Here is a 17,486-nt window from a genome sequence, read left to right as displayed (position 1 = left end):
GCTAACGCATGAAATCAGCCGCCTGGGGACTACGGCCGCAAGGCTAAAACCCAAAGGAATTGACGGGGGCTTACACAAGCGGTGGAGCATGTGGTTTAATTCGAAACAACGCGCAAAACCTTACCAATCCTTGACATATGAAAAACCAGGGTGTTTACCCGCTCTGTCTCTTTTATACAGGTGCTGCATGGCTGTCGTCAGTTCGTGGTGTGAGCTGTTGGGTTAAGTCCCAGAACGAACGCAACCCTCCTTTGAAATGAAGGTTTACCTTTTTCAAAGACTGCCAAGGATATCTTGGAGGAAGGTGAGGATGACGTCAAGTCCGCATGGCCCTTATGGGTTGGGCTACACACGTGCTACAATGGGAATGACAAAAGGAGGCAACATGGCAACATTGAGCAAATCCCAAAAAGTTTCCTTAGTTCGGATTGTTCTCTGCAACTCGAGAACATGAAGTTGGAATCGCTAGTAATCGTAGATCAGCACGCTACGGTGAATTTGTATCTAAGCCTTGTACACACCGCCCGTCACACTCTGAAAATTTTCATGCCTTGAAGCAAAAGAAGTTCACCAAGAACACACAGCGCAATTAAAAAAAAAACATCTTCCCTTTTTTTTCTGTGTCTTTGTTGGAACCTTTTCTAGAGTTAGGGAGGTGATTGGAGTGAAGTCGTAACAAGGTAGCTGTAGGGGAACCTGTAGCTGGAGAGACTCCTTTTTTTTTAAAAATTGAACATGAATGTTCGAGAACTTTATGAGTTTGATCCTGGCTCAGAATGAACGCTAGCGATAAGCTTAACACATGCAAGTTGAATGTTGTCGTACAACATGGCGTACGGGTGAGTAAGACGTAAGAATCTACCAAAAAATTGTGGGTCAATCCTCAATATCTCGTGGACGAGTAAAGATATCTGGTATCGTTTTTTGATGAGCTTACGTAAGATTAGATAGTTGGTAAGGTAAAAGCTTACCAAGTCGATGATCTTTCATTGGTCTTAGCGGACGACCAATCACATCGGGACTGAGAGACGGCCCGAACTCTTGATGGAGGCAGCAGTGAGGAATCTTGGACACTGGGCGCAAGCCTGATCCAGCTATATCGCGTGGGTGACGAAGGTTATATTGATTGTAAAACCCTTTCATTGAAAAAAAACGGTACACCGTTTTTTGGAGACTTTGACATGAATCAAAGAAGAAGCTCCGGCAAATTCTGTGCCAGCAGCCGCGGTAAGACAGGAGGAGCGAGTGTTATTCGAATTAATTGGGCGTAAAGGGCATGTAGGTGGAGAGATGTAGTTGTTTGTGAAAGTCCAAAGGGTTTCTTTGGGTGTGCATTCAAGACGGTTTCTTCTCTTTGAGGGTGTAAGAGGAAAATAGAATTTCCAGAGGAGAGGTTAAATTCTTAGATTTTGGAAGGAATACCTAATGCGAAGGCAATTTTCTGGTGCACTCCTGACACTGAGGTGCGAAAGCGCGGGGAGCGAACAGGATTAGATACCCTGGTAGTCCGCGCCTTAAACGATGCTGATTCCTTTTTGGAAGACAAAAAAAACGTGGGTGTCGCCAATAAGTAACACCCACACACAAACCCACTTGCACAATCTCAGACCCACCTTCTCCGGGAAAAGAGGGCTGCGTTGATCAGGTCTCCAATGAGATAGTTCAGTTTGGTAGAACCTCGGACTCATAAATCGATGGTCGGGGGTTCGAATCCCCCTCTCATTAGCGACCAAACAAATTCTAAATACCAGTTTTTTGTGGATGCTTTGGTTCAAAAGAAGAAGGACGTTGTACAAAACGAAACGTTATACCTAGAGTGCACTCGGTGAGGTATAAATTTCCTCCGTGGGAAACCACTGGCTTTTATTTAACTGGGTGAATTGAAACATCTAAGTAACCCAAGGAAAAGAAATCAACCGAGATTCCGTAAGTATCGGCGAGAGAACATGGAAAAGACCAAACACCTTGGAAAGTCACCGCCGAAAGATGTGGAAAAATCTACCAAAGAGGGTGAAAGTCCCGTAGACGTGGCTTCTAAGGTGTGTTCAAAAGAGTAAAACGAAAGTATTTGTTTGAATACAGGAGGCCCACCTTCTAGGTCTAAATATGCTTTTGAAACCAATAGTGAACAAGTACCGTGAGGGAAAAGTGAAAAGAACCTTAACTAAGGAGTGAAAGAGAACCTGAAACAAAAAATAACCATGCAATCGATTTTCTCTGTACGGGAGGTCGGTGTACCTTTTGCATAATGGGTCAGCGAGTAAATAAAAAAAGCGAGGCTTAAACGACGAAGTGGAGGCAAAGCAAAAGCGAGTATGAAGAGTGCGTGTGTTTTTTTTATTTGACCCGAAACTAAGTGATCTAGCTTTGAACAGGCTGAAGAAAGGGTAAAAGCTTTTGGAGGGCCGAACTGACGTCTGTTGCAATAGACGCAGATGAGTTGAGGCTAGGGGTGAAAGGCCAATCAAACTTAGAGATAGCTGGTTCTCCGCGAAATTTATTGAGGTAAAGCGTTCAACGATGTAGAAAGGGGGTAGAGCACTCATTAGGTAAAGGGGATCCAAAGTCTTACTGAACTTATTGAAACTCCGAAGACCTTTCTTTGATATCTTGAGCAGACAGACTTAAAGTGCTAAGGTTTTAAGTCAAAAGGGAAACAGCCCAGACTGTTCGCTAAGGTCCTTAAACATTTTGGAAGTGGTAAAAGGCGTTTTAAAACAAAGACAGCTAGGAGATTGGCTTGGAAGCAGCCATTCTATAATGAAAGCGTAATAGCTCACTAGTCGAGTTTTAAAGCACTGATAATGTATCGGGGCTTCACAAAATTACCCAAGCGACAGAGAACAATGGTAGCGGAGCGTTTTGTAGACCGTAGAAGAAGTTTTGTGAAAAACTTTGGAGGATTCAAAAGTGAGAATGCTGACATGAGTAACGAAAAATCATGTGACAATCATGATCGCCGTAAGTTCAAGGGTTTCTGCGTTCTGTTTTTCAGCGCAGAGTGATCCGGTCTCTAAGTGTGTTTTTGATAAAAAACCACGATGAAAAAAATGAAAGATGACGAAATGTTTTTTAGAAACCAACAGTTTATTGGATAGCTTTTTCGTTTCTAATGTTTCCAGGAAAAATCTTCATAAAATTGACCGTACCCTAAACCGACACCGGTGAACGAGTCGAGTAGACTCAGGCGTTGAGAGAACCATATTGAAGGAACTCGGCAAATTTTTCCTGTACCTTTGGAAGAAAGGAAGCCAATTTTGGTGACACAAAAATGGGGGTGACGACTTTTTACTAAAAAATTAGGACTCTGCAAAATGGGAACATGAAGTATAGGGTCTGACGCCTGCCCGGTGCTTGAAGCTTAACCTGTATGCTTTTTTGGTATATTGAGAAGGCCTAGTAAACGGCGGTTGTAACTATAACAATCATAAAGTAGCGAAATTCATTGTCAGCTAATTCCTGACCTGCATGAAAGGCGTAACGATTGCCCCACTGTCTCCAGTATGGACTCAGTGAAATTGAATTCTCCGTGCAGATGCGGAGAACGTGCCCCAAGACGAGAAGACCCTATGCATCTTTACTGTACATTTACACTGGAAAAAAGCTTAAATTGTGTAGGATAGGTGGGAGTTGACAACAACCTTGAAATACCACCCTTTTTAAGAAGAGTTCCTTATTTGAACAAGGTTCAAAAACACTGTATATGAGGCAGTTTGACTGGGGCGGTCGCCTCCCAAAGAGTAACGGAGGTGTGCGAAGGTAAACTCAATGAAAGACGGAAACTTTCTGTAGAGCGTAATGGTAAAAGTTTGCCTGACTGCGAGAGTGACACCTCGAGCAGAGACGAAAGTCGGCCATAGTGATCCAAAAGTGCTGCGTGGAAAGACTTTTGCTTAACGAATCAAAGATACGCTAGGGATAACAGGCTAATAATTCCCAAGAGCCCTTATCGACGGAATTGTTTGGCACCTCGATGTTGACTGATCATATCCTGGGGCTGAAAAAGGTCCCAAGGGTTCGGCTGTTCGCCGATAAAAATGGTACCTGAGTTGAGTTTAGAACGTCGTGAGACAGTTTGGATTCTACCTGGGGTGCGCGCGAAGAATTGAGAAAACCATTTCCTTGTACGAGAGGACCGGAAATGTTCAACCTCTGGTGCACTGGTTGTTCTGCCAAGAGCATTGCCGGGTAGCTACGTTGAGAGAGGAGAACCGTTGAAAGCATCTTAAATGGGAAACTTTTTTCAAGACAAATTCTTAGACCCACGTGAAAGTCTCTCACGTCAATAGGCGAAGCGTGAACCTTTTGAAAAAAAGAAGCTGATTCGTACTAAAATGACCCTTAGAGCTCAAATGACCCGTACCGTCAGAGTAAAACAGACCAAGGCTCTCTTAATGAGAGACCAGCTTGGCGGCGCTTTGCTCATCAAGAAAAAAAACTTTTATGAAAAGATTATCTTTATTAAAACAACCTCTGTTAAATACCGTAAATGAACACTTAATTGATTATCCAACGCCAAGTAATCTAAGTTATTGGTGGGGGTTTGGTTCCACGGCGGGTATTTGTTTGGTTTTACAAATTCTTACTGGTATCTTCCTGGCCATGCATTATACCCCACATATTGATTTAGCTTTTCTCAGTGTAGAGCACATCATGAGAGATGTTGAGGGTGGTTGGTTTCTGCGATATATGCACGCCAACGGGGCCAGCATGTTTTTTATCGTGGTGTACCTACATCTTTTTCGAAATTTGTACTACGGGAGTTACGCCAGCCCTCGTGAAGCTGTTTGGATTCTGGGGGTGGTCATCCTTCTCCTTATGATTTTGACCGCTTTTATTGGGTACGTGCTTCCCTGGGGGCAGATGAGTTTTTGGGGAGCTACTGTAATTACAAGTCTGGCGAGTGCTATTCCCGTTGTTGGTGTTGATGTAACACATTGGTTATGGGGTGGTTTTTCCGTCGACAATGCGACTTTAAATAGATTTTTTAGTTTGCATTACCTTTTACCTTTTATTATTGCTGGTGCGAGTATTTTGCACTTGGCAGCTTTGCATCAATATGGATCAAATAACCCCCTAGGTTGCCTAGCAACGGTCGACAAAGTGTCTTTTTACCCGTATTTCTTTTTTAAAGATCTCGTGGGTTGGGTGGTGTTTGCGCTATTCTTTTCGTGGTTTATCTTCTTTGCGCCCAATACCCTCGGGCATCCGGATAACTATATTCCGGCCAACCCGATGTCCACCCCCGCACACATTGTTCCGGAGTGGTATTTTTTACCGGTCTACGCAATTTTGCGCAGCATCCCCAATAAATTGGCGGGTGTTTTAGCGATTGGGTTAGTTTTTGTTTCTTTGCTTTTGCTGCCTTTCTTAAACACCTCTCCCTTACGGAGTGCAACGTTTCGTCCCTTATACAAGAAACTTTTTTGGCTTTTTGTGGCGGATGCTCTCCTCTTGGGCTGGATTGGTTGCCAGCCGGTTGAAGACCCTTATGTCCTCATTGGCCAGCTTGCTTCGGTGTATTTCTTTTTTTATTTCCTCATCGCGATTCCTTTTCTCGGTAAATTTGAAACTTCCCTGCTGCAAGGTTCTGCCCGTGCGTAGAGTCTGCACCGTGTTTGTCGGGTTGGTGGGTGCGTACCGCCAACCCAAACTTTTTGGAGTATAGCCAAGTGGAAAGGCATCGGTTTTTGATACCGACATTCAAAGGTTCGAACCCTTTTACTCCAAATTTTACTTTTTTTGAACCGAAGACCACCATAATTGACAAAATAAATATACACTTTTCATAGATTGGTTATTTAATGGGATTGGGTATTCAATATTTTTTACTTGAGTAGAGGTCTCTACAAGTGCAATGACTGGAATATTTAAAATTTTGGCTTCGCGAACAATGTTTTCGTTATTAAGTGTTTGGAACAAAAACAATGCTGCGGGGCGCTGCTGCATATTTTTTACACCTTTTAGTTTCTTTTTTGTTTTCAAATATTTTGGAAAAGGTGTTTGTTGCTGCTGTAGAGATGATTCAAAAAATGAATTAAACTTCTGGAAAGCCCCAACTGATGTTTTCATCTGGTCCCAATTGGTTAATAAACCACCGATCCAAGCTTCATTCACATAAGGTTGCTGGAGTTTATTGGCTAAAAATTGGACCAGCGTCGAATATTTTGGTTCGGAGTTCACTAACAAAATTTGATGTTTTTGCGACTGTAACACTTTGAGAAAAGCCAATGTCTTGAGTAAAAGAGACAAAGTTTCGGTCAAATTGATCACTGGGGTTTTTCCGCGGTAACCTTCGAGATATTGGAACATTGTAGGATTAACCGGTGTTGCCCCAAGGTGCGCTTTTTTTTCGACTAATTCGCCAAATGAATTTTCTTCCTGCATAGTATAACCTTTTTTTGTTTAGGTAGCTCAGTTGGTTAGAGCAAAGGACTGAAAATCCTTGTGTCAGTGGTTCAAATCCACTTCTAAACATTAGAATTTATTTTTGTTTCAACAAAAGTTTTTCGAAATGTATTTAACAATTCTTTTTTTACCACTTTTAGGTTTTCTTCTTGCTGCTTCGGGTGGTCGTTTTTTTGGTTGGAGAGGTACACCACTTATTACCACTTTTTGTGTTTTTCTGTCTTCTCTTTTTTCTTTTATCGCTTTTTATGAGGTTGGTATTGCTGGAAGTCCTTGTTATATTCAATTAGCACCCTGGTTTACCTCCGAGTTTTTTGATGCCACTTGGGGTTTTATGTTTGATAGTTTAACTGTCGTCATGCTGGTCGTGGTAACTTTTGTGAGTACTTTAGTGCATATTTATTCTATTTCTTACATGAGTGAAGATCCACATTTGCCCAGATTCATGTCTTATTTGTCAATTTTTACTTTTTTTATGTTAATGCTGGTTACAGCTGATAATTTTATCCAGTTATTTTTCGGTTGGGAGGGTGTAGGTCTGGCCTCTTACCTTTTAATTAATTTTTGGTATACCAGATTGCAAGCGAACAAATCCGCAATTAAAGCAATGTTGGTCAATCGCGTGGGAGATTTTGGTTTAGCTTTAGGTATTATTGCGACCTTTTCTTTATTTAAATCCGTTGATTTTGCAACAGTTTTTGCGTGTTCGGCACATTTTGCAGAAAACTCTTTCATTTTTTTCCATTTGGAATGGCACGCTTTAAGTTTAATTTGTGCTCTCCTCTTTGTTGGGGCGGTAGGGAAATCTGCTCAGTTGGGTTTACATACTTGGTTGCCCGATGCCATGGAAGGGCCTACCCCAGTCTCTGCTTTGATTCATGCTGCAACCATGGTAACGGCTGGTGTTTTTATGATTGCCCGATGCTCCCCTCTTTTTGAGCAAGCACCGCAAACTTTAATTTTGGTGACCGTCACTGGCGCATTAACTGCATTTTTTGCGGCAACTACCGGTGTGGTGCAAAACGATTTAAAACGTGTTATCGCATATTCAACTTGTAGTCAATTAGGGTATATGGTATTTGCTTGTGGAATTTCTCAATACGCCGTTGGTGTTTTTCATTTAATGAATCATGCTTTTTTTAAAGCACTTCTTTTTCTAAGTGCCGGAGCAGTCATTCACGCCCTGGCGGACGAGCAAGATATGCGTAAAATGGGAGGAACTATTAAAGTATTACCTTTTACATACTCAATGATGTTTATTGGTTCGTTAGCCTTAATCGGGTTTCCTTTTTTAACTGGTTTTTATTCGAAAGATGTTATTTTAGAAGTGGCTTATGCTAAATATACCGTAGCAGGTACTTTTACTTACTGGCTTGGTGCTGTTTCTGCACTTTTTACTTCTTATTATTCTTTCCGTTTACTTTTTTTGACTTTTATTGGGCCAGTAAATTCTCTTAAAGATTCTCTTAAACATGTTCATGATGCACCTTTTTTAATGGGGTTTCCACTTTTTTTACTCGCTTTTGGGAGTATTTTTGTTGGATATTTAGCGAAAGACATGATGATTGGTATGGGAACGCAATTTTGGGGGAATGCTTTATTTATGGGTCCTGATCATGGGCTTTTGGTTGAATCTGAGTATATCCCTCAAGCCATCAAATACATCCCTATTCTATTTAGCTTTTTAGGTTTCCTCTTTGCTTTAAATTTAAACTTACTCGGCGCGAGTTTTTCTTATTCTTTGAAAACGAGCACTTTTGGGCGTACATTGTATATTTTTTTAAACAAGCGTTGGCTTTTTGATAAAATGTATACAGATTTTGTGGCTCTTCCAGCTCTTTTTTTTGGATATAATGTGTCTTTTAAAACTCTGGATAAAGGACTTCTCGAAATTGTTGGTCCGGCAGGAGTCATCCAAACTGTTAGTCAAGGGGGTCGTCAATTACGGAAAATGCAAAGTGGGCTTATTTACCATTATGCGTTTATTATGCTTTGCAGTTTAACATTTCTCATTGCTTTTGTGGGTCTTTGGGATTTTTTTTCTTTCTTTGTAGAAACGCATCTTTATTTTATTGCAGCGACGACCTTGGTTTTTTCTGCTGATTCATAAATCTTCCAAAAGGGGGTGTAGACCCCCTTTTTTGGTAAAAAAAAAGAGTTGGCTATGCAAAGTCTTCTTTCTATTATTCTTCTGTTCCCAGCTTTAGGAGGCTTGGTACTTTTATGTGTGCCAAATTCCCAGACACGATTAATTCGGATTCTAGGTTTAACTATTTCATTTATCACTTTTGTGCTTTCTTTATTGCTTTGGGTTTTTTTTGATCATTCTACCGCGAAGTTCCAATTTGTGAATGCAGTGGATTGGCTACCTTTCCTTAACATGCATTTTTATATCGGTATTGATGGAATTTCTCTTTTTTTTATTTTACTTACAACCTTCTTAGTCCCTTTTTGTCTTTTGGTGGGCTGGGATTCTGTACAAAAAAATGTAAAAGAATACTTTATTGCTTTTCTTTTTCTGGAAAGTTTTATGTTGGCTGTTTTTTGTATGTTAGATCTTTTACTCTTTTATGTTTTTTTTGAAAGTGTACTTTTACCTATGTTTTTAATCATTGGTGTTTGGGGCTCTAGAGAAAGAAAAATTAGAGCTGCTTACCAATTCTTTTTATACACTTTGATTGGTTCTTTATTTATGCTCTTAGCTATTTTACTCATTTATTTTCAAACCGGTACCACCGACCTTCAAGTTTTATTTGTAAGTGAGTTTAGTCTGCAACGCCAGCTTTTACTTTGGTTTGCTTTTTTTGCATCTTTTGCCGTAAAAGTACCCATGATTCCTGTGCATATTTGGCTACCAGAAGCACACGTGGAAGCTCCAACTTCAGGTTCAGTTATTCTGGCAGGAGTTTTATTAAAGTTAGGCACTTATGGTTTTGTGCGTTATTCAATTCCGCTGTTCCCGGAAGCCAGCGTTTATTTTACCCCTCTCATTTATACTCTGAGCATTATTGGTGTAATTTATGCTTCATTGACGACTCTGCGACAAATTGATTTGAAAAAAATTATTGCCTATTCGTCCGTGGCTCATATGGGATTCGTGACTTTAGGGCTTTTTAGTTTAAATATCCAAGGAATTGAGGGCGCTTTATTTTTAATGCTAAGCCATGGGTTTGTGGCTTCCGCTTTATTTTTATGTATTGGTGTTCTCTACGACCGCACGCACACCCGTTTAGTAAAATACTACGGTGGTCTGGTGCACGTCATGCCTCTTTTTTCCGTTTTTTTCCTTATTTTTACCATGGGAAATTTGAGCTTACCTGGCACAAGTAGTTTTGTGGGGGAATTTTTAATTCTTGTAGGTGTTTTTCAAACCAACCCTTTTGTGGCAACTTTTGCCGCAACGGGAATGATTTTAGGTGGGGCCTATTCGATTTGGCTTTATAACCGCGTGGTCTTCGGTAATTTAAAACCTTTTTTTATTGATACTTTTATGGATGTGAATCGACGAGAATTTTTTATTTTCTTACCTTTTGTGTTTTGTGTTTTATGGATGGGGTTTTATCCAGAAGTTTTTTTAGAACCAATGCACACCTCCGTGGCCAATCTTGTGCAGCATGGTCAATGGAGAGGGTAACCGAAGGAGGCTATTTTACTCTAGAGCGCCACTTTTTTAAACGAAAGTGGCCTCTTAAAAAATGAAAACACCTTATGAACTTTCCACATTTATTTGAAAATGATTTTTATGCTATTTTACCTGAGCTTTACCTAACTTTAAGTACTCTCGTTTTACTGCTTTTTGGGGTTTTTTACAGTACCTCAAAAAAACACCAGAGTCCCAGTATGATGCAAACCGTTGCTTGGTTGGGTCTTTTTTGTTTATTTTGTACTTTTTGTCTTTTGCAAAATTTACCGTTTTCCTCGATGACTTTTTTTTACGCGACGCTTATTATGGATCCTTTAAGTTTTTTTTTTAAAACTTTAGTACTTTTAGGATCAGGATTTTCTCTTTTTATCTCTTTACAATATTTCCAAGCGGAAGATTTTAAAGATTTTGAATATACCCTTTTACTTCTTTTTTCGACTTGCAGTATGCTTTTACTCATTTCTGCTTCGGACTTTATTTCTATGTATCTGGCTATTGAGATGCAAAGTTTATGCCTTTACGTTTTAGCGGCTTCAAAACGAAATTCGGAGTTTTCTACGGAAGCCGGGTTAAAGTATTTTTTGCTTGGCGCTTTTTCTTCAGGTATTTTACTTTTTGGTTGCTCGATTCTCTATGGTTTAACGGGTTTAACCGGGTTTCAAAGTTTTTCTAAACTTTTTTCTGGCGTTGGTGGGTCCCTCGCGATGGAGACACAAAGTTTCCTTTCTGTAGGTGTTCTTTTTATTGCCGTTGGTTTTTTATTTAAACTCACAGCCGCGCCTTTCCATTTTTGGGCCCCTGACGTGTATGAAGGTGCTCCGACAAGTGTGACCGCTTTTTTCTCAATTGCCCCTAAATTAGCTATTATGGCTGTCTTTTTGCGTTTATTCCTGGTAGGTTTCTATGATTTTCTTTTTTCATGGCAATCTATTTTAATCGTGTCTAGCCTTTTATCTTTATTTATCGGGTCTTTTGGTGCAGTGTCTCAAACTCGTGTAAAACGCCTACTTGTTTATAGTTCGATCGGTCATATGGGTTACCTTTTAATGGGTGTTGCTTCTGGTACTGTGGAGGGTGTGCAATCTGTGTTGCTTTACCTTTGTATTTATTCCGTAATGACATTAAACATTTTCGCGATCGTTCTTTCTCTACGCGACGAGCAAACTGGTCAAAATGTTAAATATATCGAAGACATGAGTATGCTTTCAAAAAGCCACCCCCTCCTGGCTTTTTCTTTAACACTTACTATGTTCTCAATGGCTGGAATCCCACCTTTAGCGGGCTTTTGTAGTAAATTTTACCTTTTTTTTGCAGCTTTAAGCTCTTCTCTTTATTTTTTAGCTGTTTTCGGTATTTTAAGCAGTATGCTTAGTTGTTTTTATTATCTTAGAGTTATTAAAACCATGTACTTTGACCAATCAAAACAACCTTTCCAAAACGTTAAAATGGATCATGAAAAATCTTGGGTAATTACTTTAACCACACTTTTTGTGGTATTTTTCTTTCTTTATCCAAATGTAGCTTTTTTATGGACACAAAAAGTAGCACTTCTTTTCTTAGGTTAATTTATATTTAAGGGAAATTAATTTCCCTTAAATATTAAGAATACTAATTACCACCCCACCAATAAATAGCTACAAACAAAAACAACCAAACAACATCGACAAAATGCCAATACCAAGCAGCTGCCTCAAAACCAAAATGGTGGTGCTTTGTAAAATGGTTTTGTAGAACTCTCATTAAACAGATACCAAGAAAAACAGTCCCCACAAAAACGTGGAACCCGTGAAAACCTGTCGCCAAAAAAAAAGTTGACCCGTAAATTCCGTCTGCAATTGTAAAAGGGGCTTCAATGTATTCAAACACTTGAAGAGAAGTAAAAGCAATTGCTAAAATAACGGTTACAACCAAACTATAAATAGCTTGTTGTTTTGCACCTGCTAAAAGAGCATGATGTGCCCATGTAACAGAAGCCCCTGAAGTCAATAAGATAACCGTATTTAAAAAAGGAATTTCCCAAGGATTCAATACTGGAATACCTTTTGGGGGCCAGACGGCGCCAATTTCAATGGTTGGGGCCAAACTTGAGTGAAAAAAAGCCCAAAAAAAAGCAACGAAAAACATAATTTCGGATACAATAAATAACAACATACCGTATCTTAGACCAATTTGAACCGTTCTGGTATGGTGCCCTTGAAATGTAGCTTCACGGATAATGTCTCTCCACCAAACATACATTGAGTAAAGAACCATGCAAAAGCCAGAAGCAAAAAGAGTGTTACCTCCCTGGTAACCGTGCATGAAAAGAACCGCGCCAACCGTGGTAGAGAAAGCCGCCAGAGAGGCAAAAATTGGCCAAGGGCTAGGATCTACTAAATGAAATGGGTGTTTTTGAACTGAAATACTCATCTTTAACATCTTTTTTTGTGCTACGTATAAGGTGGTAATTTGATTAAAAACTTACCACCCTTTAGCCGGTTAAATTTCTTCAATTTTATTTGAAATCCACGAAATATAATCTTCAAGATCTACCCCCTCGACTACGATAGGCATAAAACCGTGATTAGCCCCGCAAAGCTCACTACACTGCCCATAAAAAACACCTTCTCGGTTTAGAAAAATAGATGTTTGGTTGAGGCGTCCGGGCACTGCGTCACATTTGACCCCAAGGGAAGGAATTGCCCAGCTGTGAAGAACATCTGCAGCTGTAATAAGAACCCGTACGTGTGTTTTGACAGGTAAAACAACTCTGTTGTCAACCTCTAATAAACGAAGTTGACCAAGTTCAAGGTCATCTTCCGCCACCATGTAACTATCAAAGATAATAGATTGATCATCGGCAGTACTATAATCTGAGTACTCATAAGTCCAATACCATTGATGCCCAATTACTTTTAAAGTGACTGCGGGGTCAGTAATTTCGTCCATGGAATAAAGAAGAGCAAAAGAAGGGACGGCGATAATCATTAAAATAAAACTGGGCGTCACAGTCCAAGCAAGTTCTAATACGGTTCCATGAATAATTTTTGACGGCACTGGGTTTTTGATTGCGTCAAAATGCCAAATAGTGCGGCCAAGCATCCACAAAACGAAAGTTAAAATGACAACCATAAAAAAACATACATCATTGTGAAAATCTTGGATTCCTTGAGCAATTGGTGTTGCAGGGTCTTGAAAACCAAACTGCCAAACTTCCGGTGCATCCAGAAATGCAACGCGTGGAGCTAGACAAAGAAAAAAAGTAACGAGAAAACGCATAATCATATCTTTTTCTTAAAAGAGCGAGCAACTCTCTTCAGGTTGGAGTTGAACCAACGACCTAATAGTTAACAGCCATTCGCTCTAACCACTGAGCTACTGAAGATTGGGAGGCCTTTCGCCAGCGGCGTCGACCTCTTTTCAACGAATTTTAATGAGTAATTTTCACCACTGTCTTAGTAAAATCTCGAGCATTTTGTTCGAATGCTTCTTGTTTTTTTGAAGGAGTTTCTTTTTGCAAAGTTAATTGGATTGCCCCAATCATTGCAATTAACAGAATAAAACTGGCCACGATGAAAAAAAAAGCATAATAGGTATAAACAACTTGACCTAAAGCTTCAATTGTTGTGATATTTTCAATGGTTTCGGGCCAAAGGGTGTACTCTTGTACTACAAAATGCTCCGAACTCTTTAGAGAATTGAGTTGTTGTAAAAGCTCTTGAAGTTCCGTTGAATGAGCCCACCACTGTTTGATTACCTGTGAAAGCGACCAAGGGTTGAAAAAGAGTGTAGACAAAAAAACAGGCACAGAAGAAATAAAAAATTGTAAATACATTTGAAAAGTATTTGCTTTTGATAAGGAAAAATCTTGTGGTAGCATATTTACTGGTGTGAATTCACTCCCTAACATCAGAAAAACTTCCATCAGAAAGATACAGCCGATGAAAGCCCCAATAGGTAAATAACGTAAAAAGGTTTCATTTACTTCACTGATTGTAATATCTAACATCATAACTACGAAGAGGAAAAGAACAGCTACCGCCCCTACGTAAACGACCAAAAAAACAACCGCAAAAAAATCTAAATCTAAAAGCACCAAAAGTCCCGCTGCGTTGCAAAAAACTAAAATAAGAAAAAGAACAGAGTAAACAGGGTTTTTTGACCTAATAACCATCAACGCCGATAGGAGTGTAAATGTAGCAAAAACTAAAAAAAGTGTTGTTTCTGACATAAGTAAACCTTTTTTCAAACCGTGAACAAATAACCTAAACACTTTGTCCAGTCTACATAAAAAATGTATTCTGCAGAAAAAGAATTGTTTATGATGTGTTTCTCGCCTTTAGAACAATTTACGCTTATTTCTTTGATTCCTCTACACTTTGGAAATTTTTATTTTTCCTTTACTAATTCTTCATTATTTATGCTCTTGGCTACTGGAATTTTTTTAGCTCTTTTTTCTTTAGTTACCGTGAATGGGGGTACTTTAGTACCGGGACCCTGGCAATCTTTTTTAGAAATGATTTATGAATTTGTAACGAGCCTTGTCCGTGAACAAATTGGCCCAAAAGGGACAAAATATTTTCCCGTCATTTTTACTCTTTTTACATTCATTCTCTTTAGTAACCTGATTGGAATGGTGCCTTATAGTTTTACGACAACAAGCCACTTTTTAGTTACGTTTACATTATCCTTCGCAATTTTTGTGGCGGTAACAATTATTGGTTTTCAAATCCACGGGCTTCATTTTTTCAGTTTCTTACTACCACCGGGTGCACCTTTGGTTCTGGCGCCTTTTTTAGTAGTGATTGAATTAGTTTCTTACTGCTTTCGTGGAATTAGCTTAGGGGTTCGTTTATTTGCGAACATGATGGCTGGCCACACACTGGTAAAAATTTTAAGTGGTTTTGCTTGGAGTATGCTTTCATTAGCAGGTTTACTAAAAATGGCGTCGGCGATCCCTTTTTTAGTTGTTTTCGCTCTTATGTTTTTAGAAGTTGGTGTTGCATGCTTGCAGGCTTATGTTTTCACAATTTTGACATGTATTTATTTGAACGATGCAATTCATTTACACTAAAGTTTTTTAGACTTTAGACAACGGCGGTTGGTTTGGGATATAAAAAATATCCCAAACGTCTCACAAATGATGAGCCTAAGTAGACTTGAACTACTGACCATACGCTTATCAGGCGTATACTCTAACCAACTGAGCTATAGGCTCGACTGTTATGCCTGGAAAGATTCGAACTCTCAACTTCCAAATCCGTAGTCTGGCACTCTATCCAGTTGAGTTACAGGCACGTCATATGTCAGGAGAAAAGGGATTTGAACCCTTAACCTTTGGTTTTGGAGACCACTGTTCTACCGTTGGAACTATTCTCCTTTCTGTCCCTTTCGTCTAGTGGTAAGGACATCGCTTTTTCATGGCGAAGACACGGGTTCAATTCCCGTAAGGGGTATTTGCTTTACGTTAAAAAAGGTAGATATCTATGCTTCTTATTTTATCGAGTCTTATTAAAATTCTGGGAATTATTGTTCCTGTATTGGTCGCGGTTGCTTTCCTGACGCTCGCCGAACGAAAAGTTATGGCGTCGATGCAAAGACGTAAAGGACCAAATGTAGTGGGGTTTTTTGGTATTCTCCAACCTTTAGCGGACGGATTAAAACTTTTACTAAAAGAACCAGTTTTACCGAGTAGTGCAAACACCGTCATTTTTTTGGCTGCCCCGGTACTTACTTTTTTATTAGCTCTTACTTCTTGGGCTTTTATCCCATTTGATGAAGGCGTTGTTTTGGCAGATTTGAATCTAGGAATTTTATATATTTTTGCCATCTCCTCGCTGGGTGTATATGGTGTAATTACTGCTGGATGGTCAAGTAATTCGAAATACGCCTTTTTAGGCGCATTAAGGTCAACAGCGCAAATGGTTTCCTACGAAGTTTCTATTGGATTGATCATTATTACTGTGCTTCTTTGTGTGGGTTCATTAAATTTATCAGAGATCGTTCTTGCACAAAAAAATGTTTGGTTCGGGTTGCCTTTATTTCCAATGTTGCTCCTCTTTTTTATTTCGTGTTTAGCCGAAACAAACCGAGCACCTTTTGATCTCCCGGAAGCCGAAGCTGAACTAGTTGCTGGGTATAATGTTGAATACTCGTCGATGGGTTTTGCATTATTTTTTTTAGGCGAGTACGCGAATATGATTTTAATGAGCGTGCTGTGTGTAATCCTTTTTTTAGGGGGGTGGTTGCCACCGTTCAACCTAACTTTATTTTATTGGATTCCTAGTCCCATGTGGCTCGGTCTCAAAACGATTCTTTTTTTGTTTTTGTATATCTGGGTACGAGCAGCTTTTCCAAGGTATCGTTACGACCAATTAATGAGATTGGGTTGGAAAGTTTTTTTACCCCTTTCCTTGGCCTGGGTATTATTTGTGGCGGGTATTTTAGTTGCTTTTGATCTTCTCGTATAAAAGTGGGTTTATTTATGAATTATTAATAATTCATAAATAAACCAATTACCACCACCGTTGAGTAAGCAAAGCTCTGTTTGACTCTGCCAATTTATGAAGTTCGTCTCTTTTTTGTAGTGCCGAACCGAGACCTTGTGAAGCTTCATAAAGTTCGTTAGCAAGAAAGTGCGTGAAAGTCGAAGCTAACTTAATATCTTTACGCTGTGTACTTTTTTTCTGCTTTTCGGTAGCAATTTGAATAAGAGCACGAATAGATGTCGATTTTTTCTTTTTTTTATCCAAAGCCGCAGGAATCTGTTGAGAAGTGCCTCCCAAACGGGCTTTTTTCAAGAAAAAAGAAGGTTCCACATTTTTTACGGCTTTTTCAAGAACGACAAAAACATTCTCTGAGTTTTTAGTTTTTTGTTTTAAATTTTGCAAAGTTTTTCGAAACAAGTTTTCTGCTGTTGATTTTTTGCCTTTTTTCATTAAATTTTGGACAAAAGTTAAATAAACTTCATTACTTTGAAAGCCTGAATCTGTCGCTAAAATATCTGCAGGTTTCTGTTTTCTTTGTTCTTGAGAGTATCTATACAAAGTTTTAGGCATCATGTTATTTTGCTTTTTTTGTACCATATTTTGATCGAGCTTGTCGACGGTTTTTAACGCCTTGAGCATCGTATGCACCACGGATGATCTTATATTTTACCCCAGGTAAGTCTTTAGTTCGGCCACCTCTTAAAAGAACAACTGAATGTTCTTGAAGATTATGTCCTTCTCCTGGGATGTAGGCGATAATTTCAAAACCATTAGAAAGCCTTACCTTAGCTAACTTTCGAACTGCCGAGTTTGGTTTTTTTGGTGCTTTTGTATATACTCTAAGACATACACCTCTTTTTTGAGGGGCATTTTGTAAAGCCGGCGTTTTTTTCTCTTCATTCTTTAATCGACGTTCTTGTTTACGTCTAACAAGTTGAGCAAGAGTTGGCATATTAAAAAATCTTTTA

General features: G+C 39.3%; 12 protein-coding genes and 10 non-coding genes across 22 annotated transcripts; 12 read left to right on the top strand and 10 right to left on the bottom strand.

Moving 5' to 3' along the window:
• The first annotated feature begins 18 nt into the window (after positions 1-18).
• Positions 19-1,524, top strand: rRNA_MitSSU. The gene has a single exon. It is a non-coding gene; the product is annotated as a ribosomal RNA MitSSU (n/a) (ribosomal RNA).
• Positions 1,525-1,651: 127 nt separating this feature from the next.
• tRNA_Met_CAT lies at positions 1,652-1,725 on the top strand. The gene has a single exon. It is a non-coding gene; the product is annotated as a tRNA-Met (tRNA).
• A 157-nt stretch (positions 1,726-1,882) lies between these two features.
• Positions 1,883-4,256, top strand: rRNA_MitLSU. The gene has a single exon. It is a non-coding gene; the product is annotated as a ribosomal RNA MitLSU (n/a) (ribosomal RNA).
• A 187-nt stretch (positions 4,257-4,443) lies between these two features.
• cob (apocytochrome b) lies at positions 4,444-5,604 on the top strand. The gene has a single exon. The coding sequence runs from the start codon at positions 4,444-4,446 to the stop codon at positions 5,602-5,604; it is 1,161 nt and encodes a 386-aa protein (YP_008994801.1).
• A 54-nt stretch (positions 5,605-5,658) lies between these two features.
• tRNA_Gln_TTG lies at positions 5,659-5,730 on the top strand. The gene has a single exon. It is a non-coding gene; the product is annotated as a tRNA-Gln (tRNA).
• Positions 5,731-5,733: 3 nt separating this feature from the next.
• Positions 5,734-6,387, bottom strand: Rps2 (30S ribosomal protein S2). The gene has a single exon. It carries the CDS (start codon positions 6,385-6,387, stop codon positions 5,734-5,736), a length of 654 nt encoding a protein of 217 aa, YP_008994800.1.
• Positions 6,388-6,403: 16 nt separating this feature from the next.
• Positions 6,404-6,477, top strand: tRNA_Phe_GAA. Its single transcript has one exon. It is a non-coding gene; the product is annotated as a tRNA-Phe (tRNA).
• Positions 6,478-6,514: 37 nt separating this feature from the next.
• Positions 6,515-8,518, top strand: nad5 (NADH dehydrogenase subunit 5). The gene has a single exon. The coding sequence runs from the start codon at positions 6,515-6,517 to the stop codon at positions 8,516-8,518; it is 2,004 nt and encodes a 667-aa protein (YP_008994799.1).
• A 54-nt stretch (positions 8,519-8,572) lies between these two features.
• nad4 (NADH dehydrogenase subunit 4) lies at positions 8,573-10,042 on the top strand. Its single transcript has one exon. It carries the CDS (start codon positions 8,573-8,575, stop codon positions 10,040-10,042), a length of 1,470 nt encoding a protein of 489 aa, YP_008994798.1.
• A 74-nt stretch (positions 10,043-10,116) lies between these two features.
• nad2 (NADH dehydrogenase subunit 2) lies at positions 10,117-11,616 on the top strand. The gene has a single exon. The coding sequence runs from the start codon at positions 10,117-10,119 to the stop codon at positions 11,614-11,616; it is 1,500 nt and encodes a 499-aa protein (YP_008994797.2).
• A 43-nt stretch (positions 11,617-11,659) lies between these two features.
• Positions 11,660-12,460, bottom strand: cox3 (cytochrome c oxidase subunit 3). The gene has a single exon. It carries the CDS (start codon positions 12,458-12,460, stop codon positions 11,660-11,662), a length of 801 nt encoding a protein of 266 aa, YP_008994796.1.
• A 69-nt stretch (positions 12,461-12,529) lies between these two features.
• Positions 12,530-13,309, bottom strand: cox2 (cytochrome c oxidase subunit 2). Its single transcript has one exon. It carries the CDS (start codon positions 13,307-13,309, stop codon positions 12,530-12,532), a length of 780 nt encoding a protein of 259 aa, YP_008994795.1.
• Positions 13,310-13,342: 33 nt separating this feature from the next.
• tRNA_Asn_GTT lies at positions 13,343-13,415 on the bottom strand. The gene has a single exon. It is a non-coding gene; the product is annotated as a tRNA-Asn (tRNA).
• Positions 13,416-13,460: 45 nt separating this feature from the next.
• Positions 13,461-14,261, bottom strand: nad6 (NADH dehydrogenase subunit 6). Its single transcript has one exon. The coding sequence runs from the start codon at positions 14,259-14,261 to the stop codon at positions 13,461-13,463; it is 801 nt and encodes a 266-aa protein (YP_008994794.1).
• Positions 14,262-14,324: 63 nt separating this feature from the next.
• On the top strand, positions 14,325-15,104 carry atp6 (ATP synthase F0 subunit 6). Its single transcript has one exon. The coding sequence runs from the start codon at positions 14,325-14,327 to the stop codon at positions 15,102-15,104; it is 780 nt and encodes a 259-aa protein (YP_008994793.1).
• A 70-nt stretch (positions 15,105-15,174) lies between these two features.
• tRNA_Ile_GAT lies at positions 15,175-15,248 on the bottom strand. Its single transcript has one exon. It is a non-coding gene; the product is annotated as a tRNA-Ile (tRNA).
• Positions 15,249-15,254: 6 nt separating this feature from the next.
• On the bottom strand, positions 15,255-15,328 carry tRNA_Arg_ACG. Its single transcript has one exon. It is a non-coding gene; the product is annotated as a tRNA-Arg (tRNA).
• Positions 15,329-15,337: 9 nt separating this feature from the next.
• Positions 15,338-15,410, bottom strand: tRNA_Trp_CCA. The gene has a single exon. It is a non-coding gene; the product is annotated as a tRNA-Trp (tRNA).
• Positions 15,411-15,414: 4 nt separating this feature from the next.
• tRNA_Glu_TTC lies at positions 15,415-15,486 on the top strand. Its single transcript has one exon. It is a non-coding gene; the product is annotated as a tRNA-Glu (tRNA).
• Positions 15,487-15,516: 30 nt separating this feature from the next.
• On the top strand, positions 15,517-16,500 carry nad1 (NADH dehydrogenase subunit 1). Its single transcript has one exon. The coding sequence runs from the start codon at positions 15,517-15,519 to the stop codon at positions 16,498-16,500; it is 984 nt and encodes a 327-aa protein (YP_008994792.1).
• Positions 16,501-16,545: 45 nt separating this feature from the next.
• Positions 16,546-17,088, bottom strand: Rps7 (ribosomal protein S7). The gene has a single exon. The coding sequence runs from the start codon at positions 17,086-17,088 to the stop codon at positions 16,546-16,548; it is 543 nt and encodes a 180-aa protein (YP_008994791.1).
• Positions 17,089-17,092: 4 nt separating this feature from the next.
• Positions 17,093-17,470, bottom strand: Rps12 (ribosomal protein S12). The gene has a single exon. It carries the CDS (start codon positions 17,468-17,470, stop codon positions 17,093-17,095), a length of 378 nt encoding a protein of 125 aa, YP_008994790.1.
• Between the last annotated feature and the right edge of the window lie 16 nt (positions 17,471-17,486).

The sequence above is a fragment of the mitochondrial genome of Bathycoccus prasinos (assembly GCF_002220235.1).
Source record: "Bathycoccus prasinos mitochondrion, complete genome".
NCBI lineage: Eukaryota > Viridiplantae > Chlorophyta > Mamiellophyceae > Mamiellales > Bathycoccaceae > Bathycoccus > Bathycoccus prasinos.
Note: the sequence above shows the minus strand (reverse complement) of the source record. Positions and strands in the feature narration are given on the sequence as shown.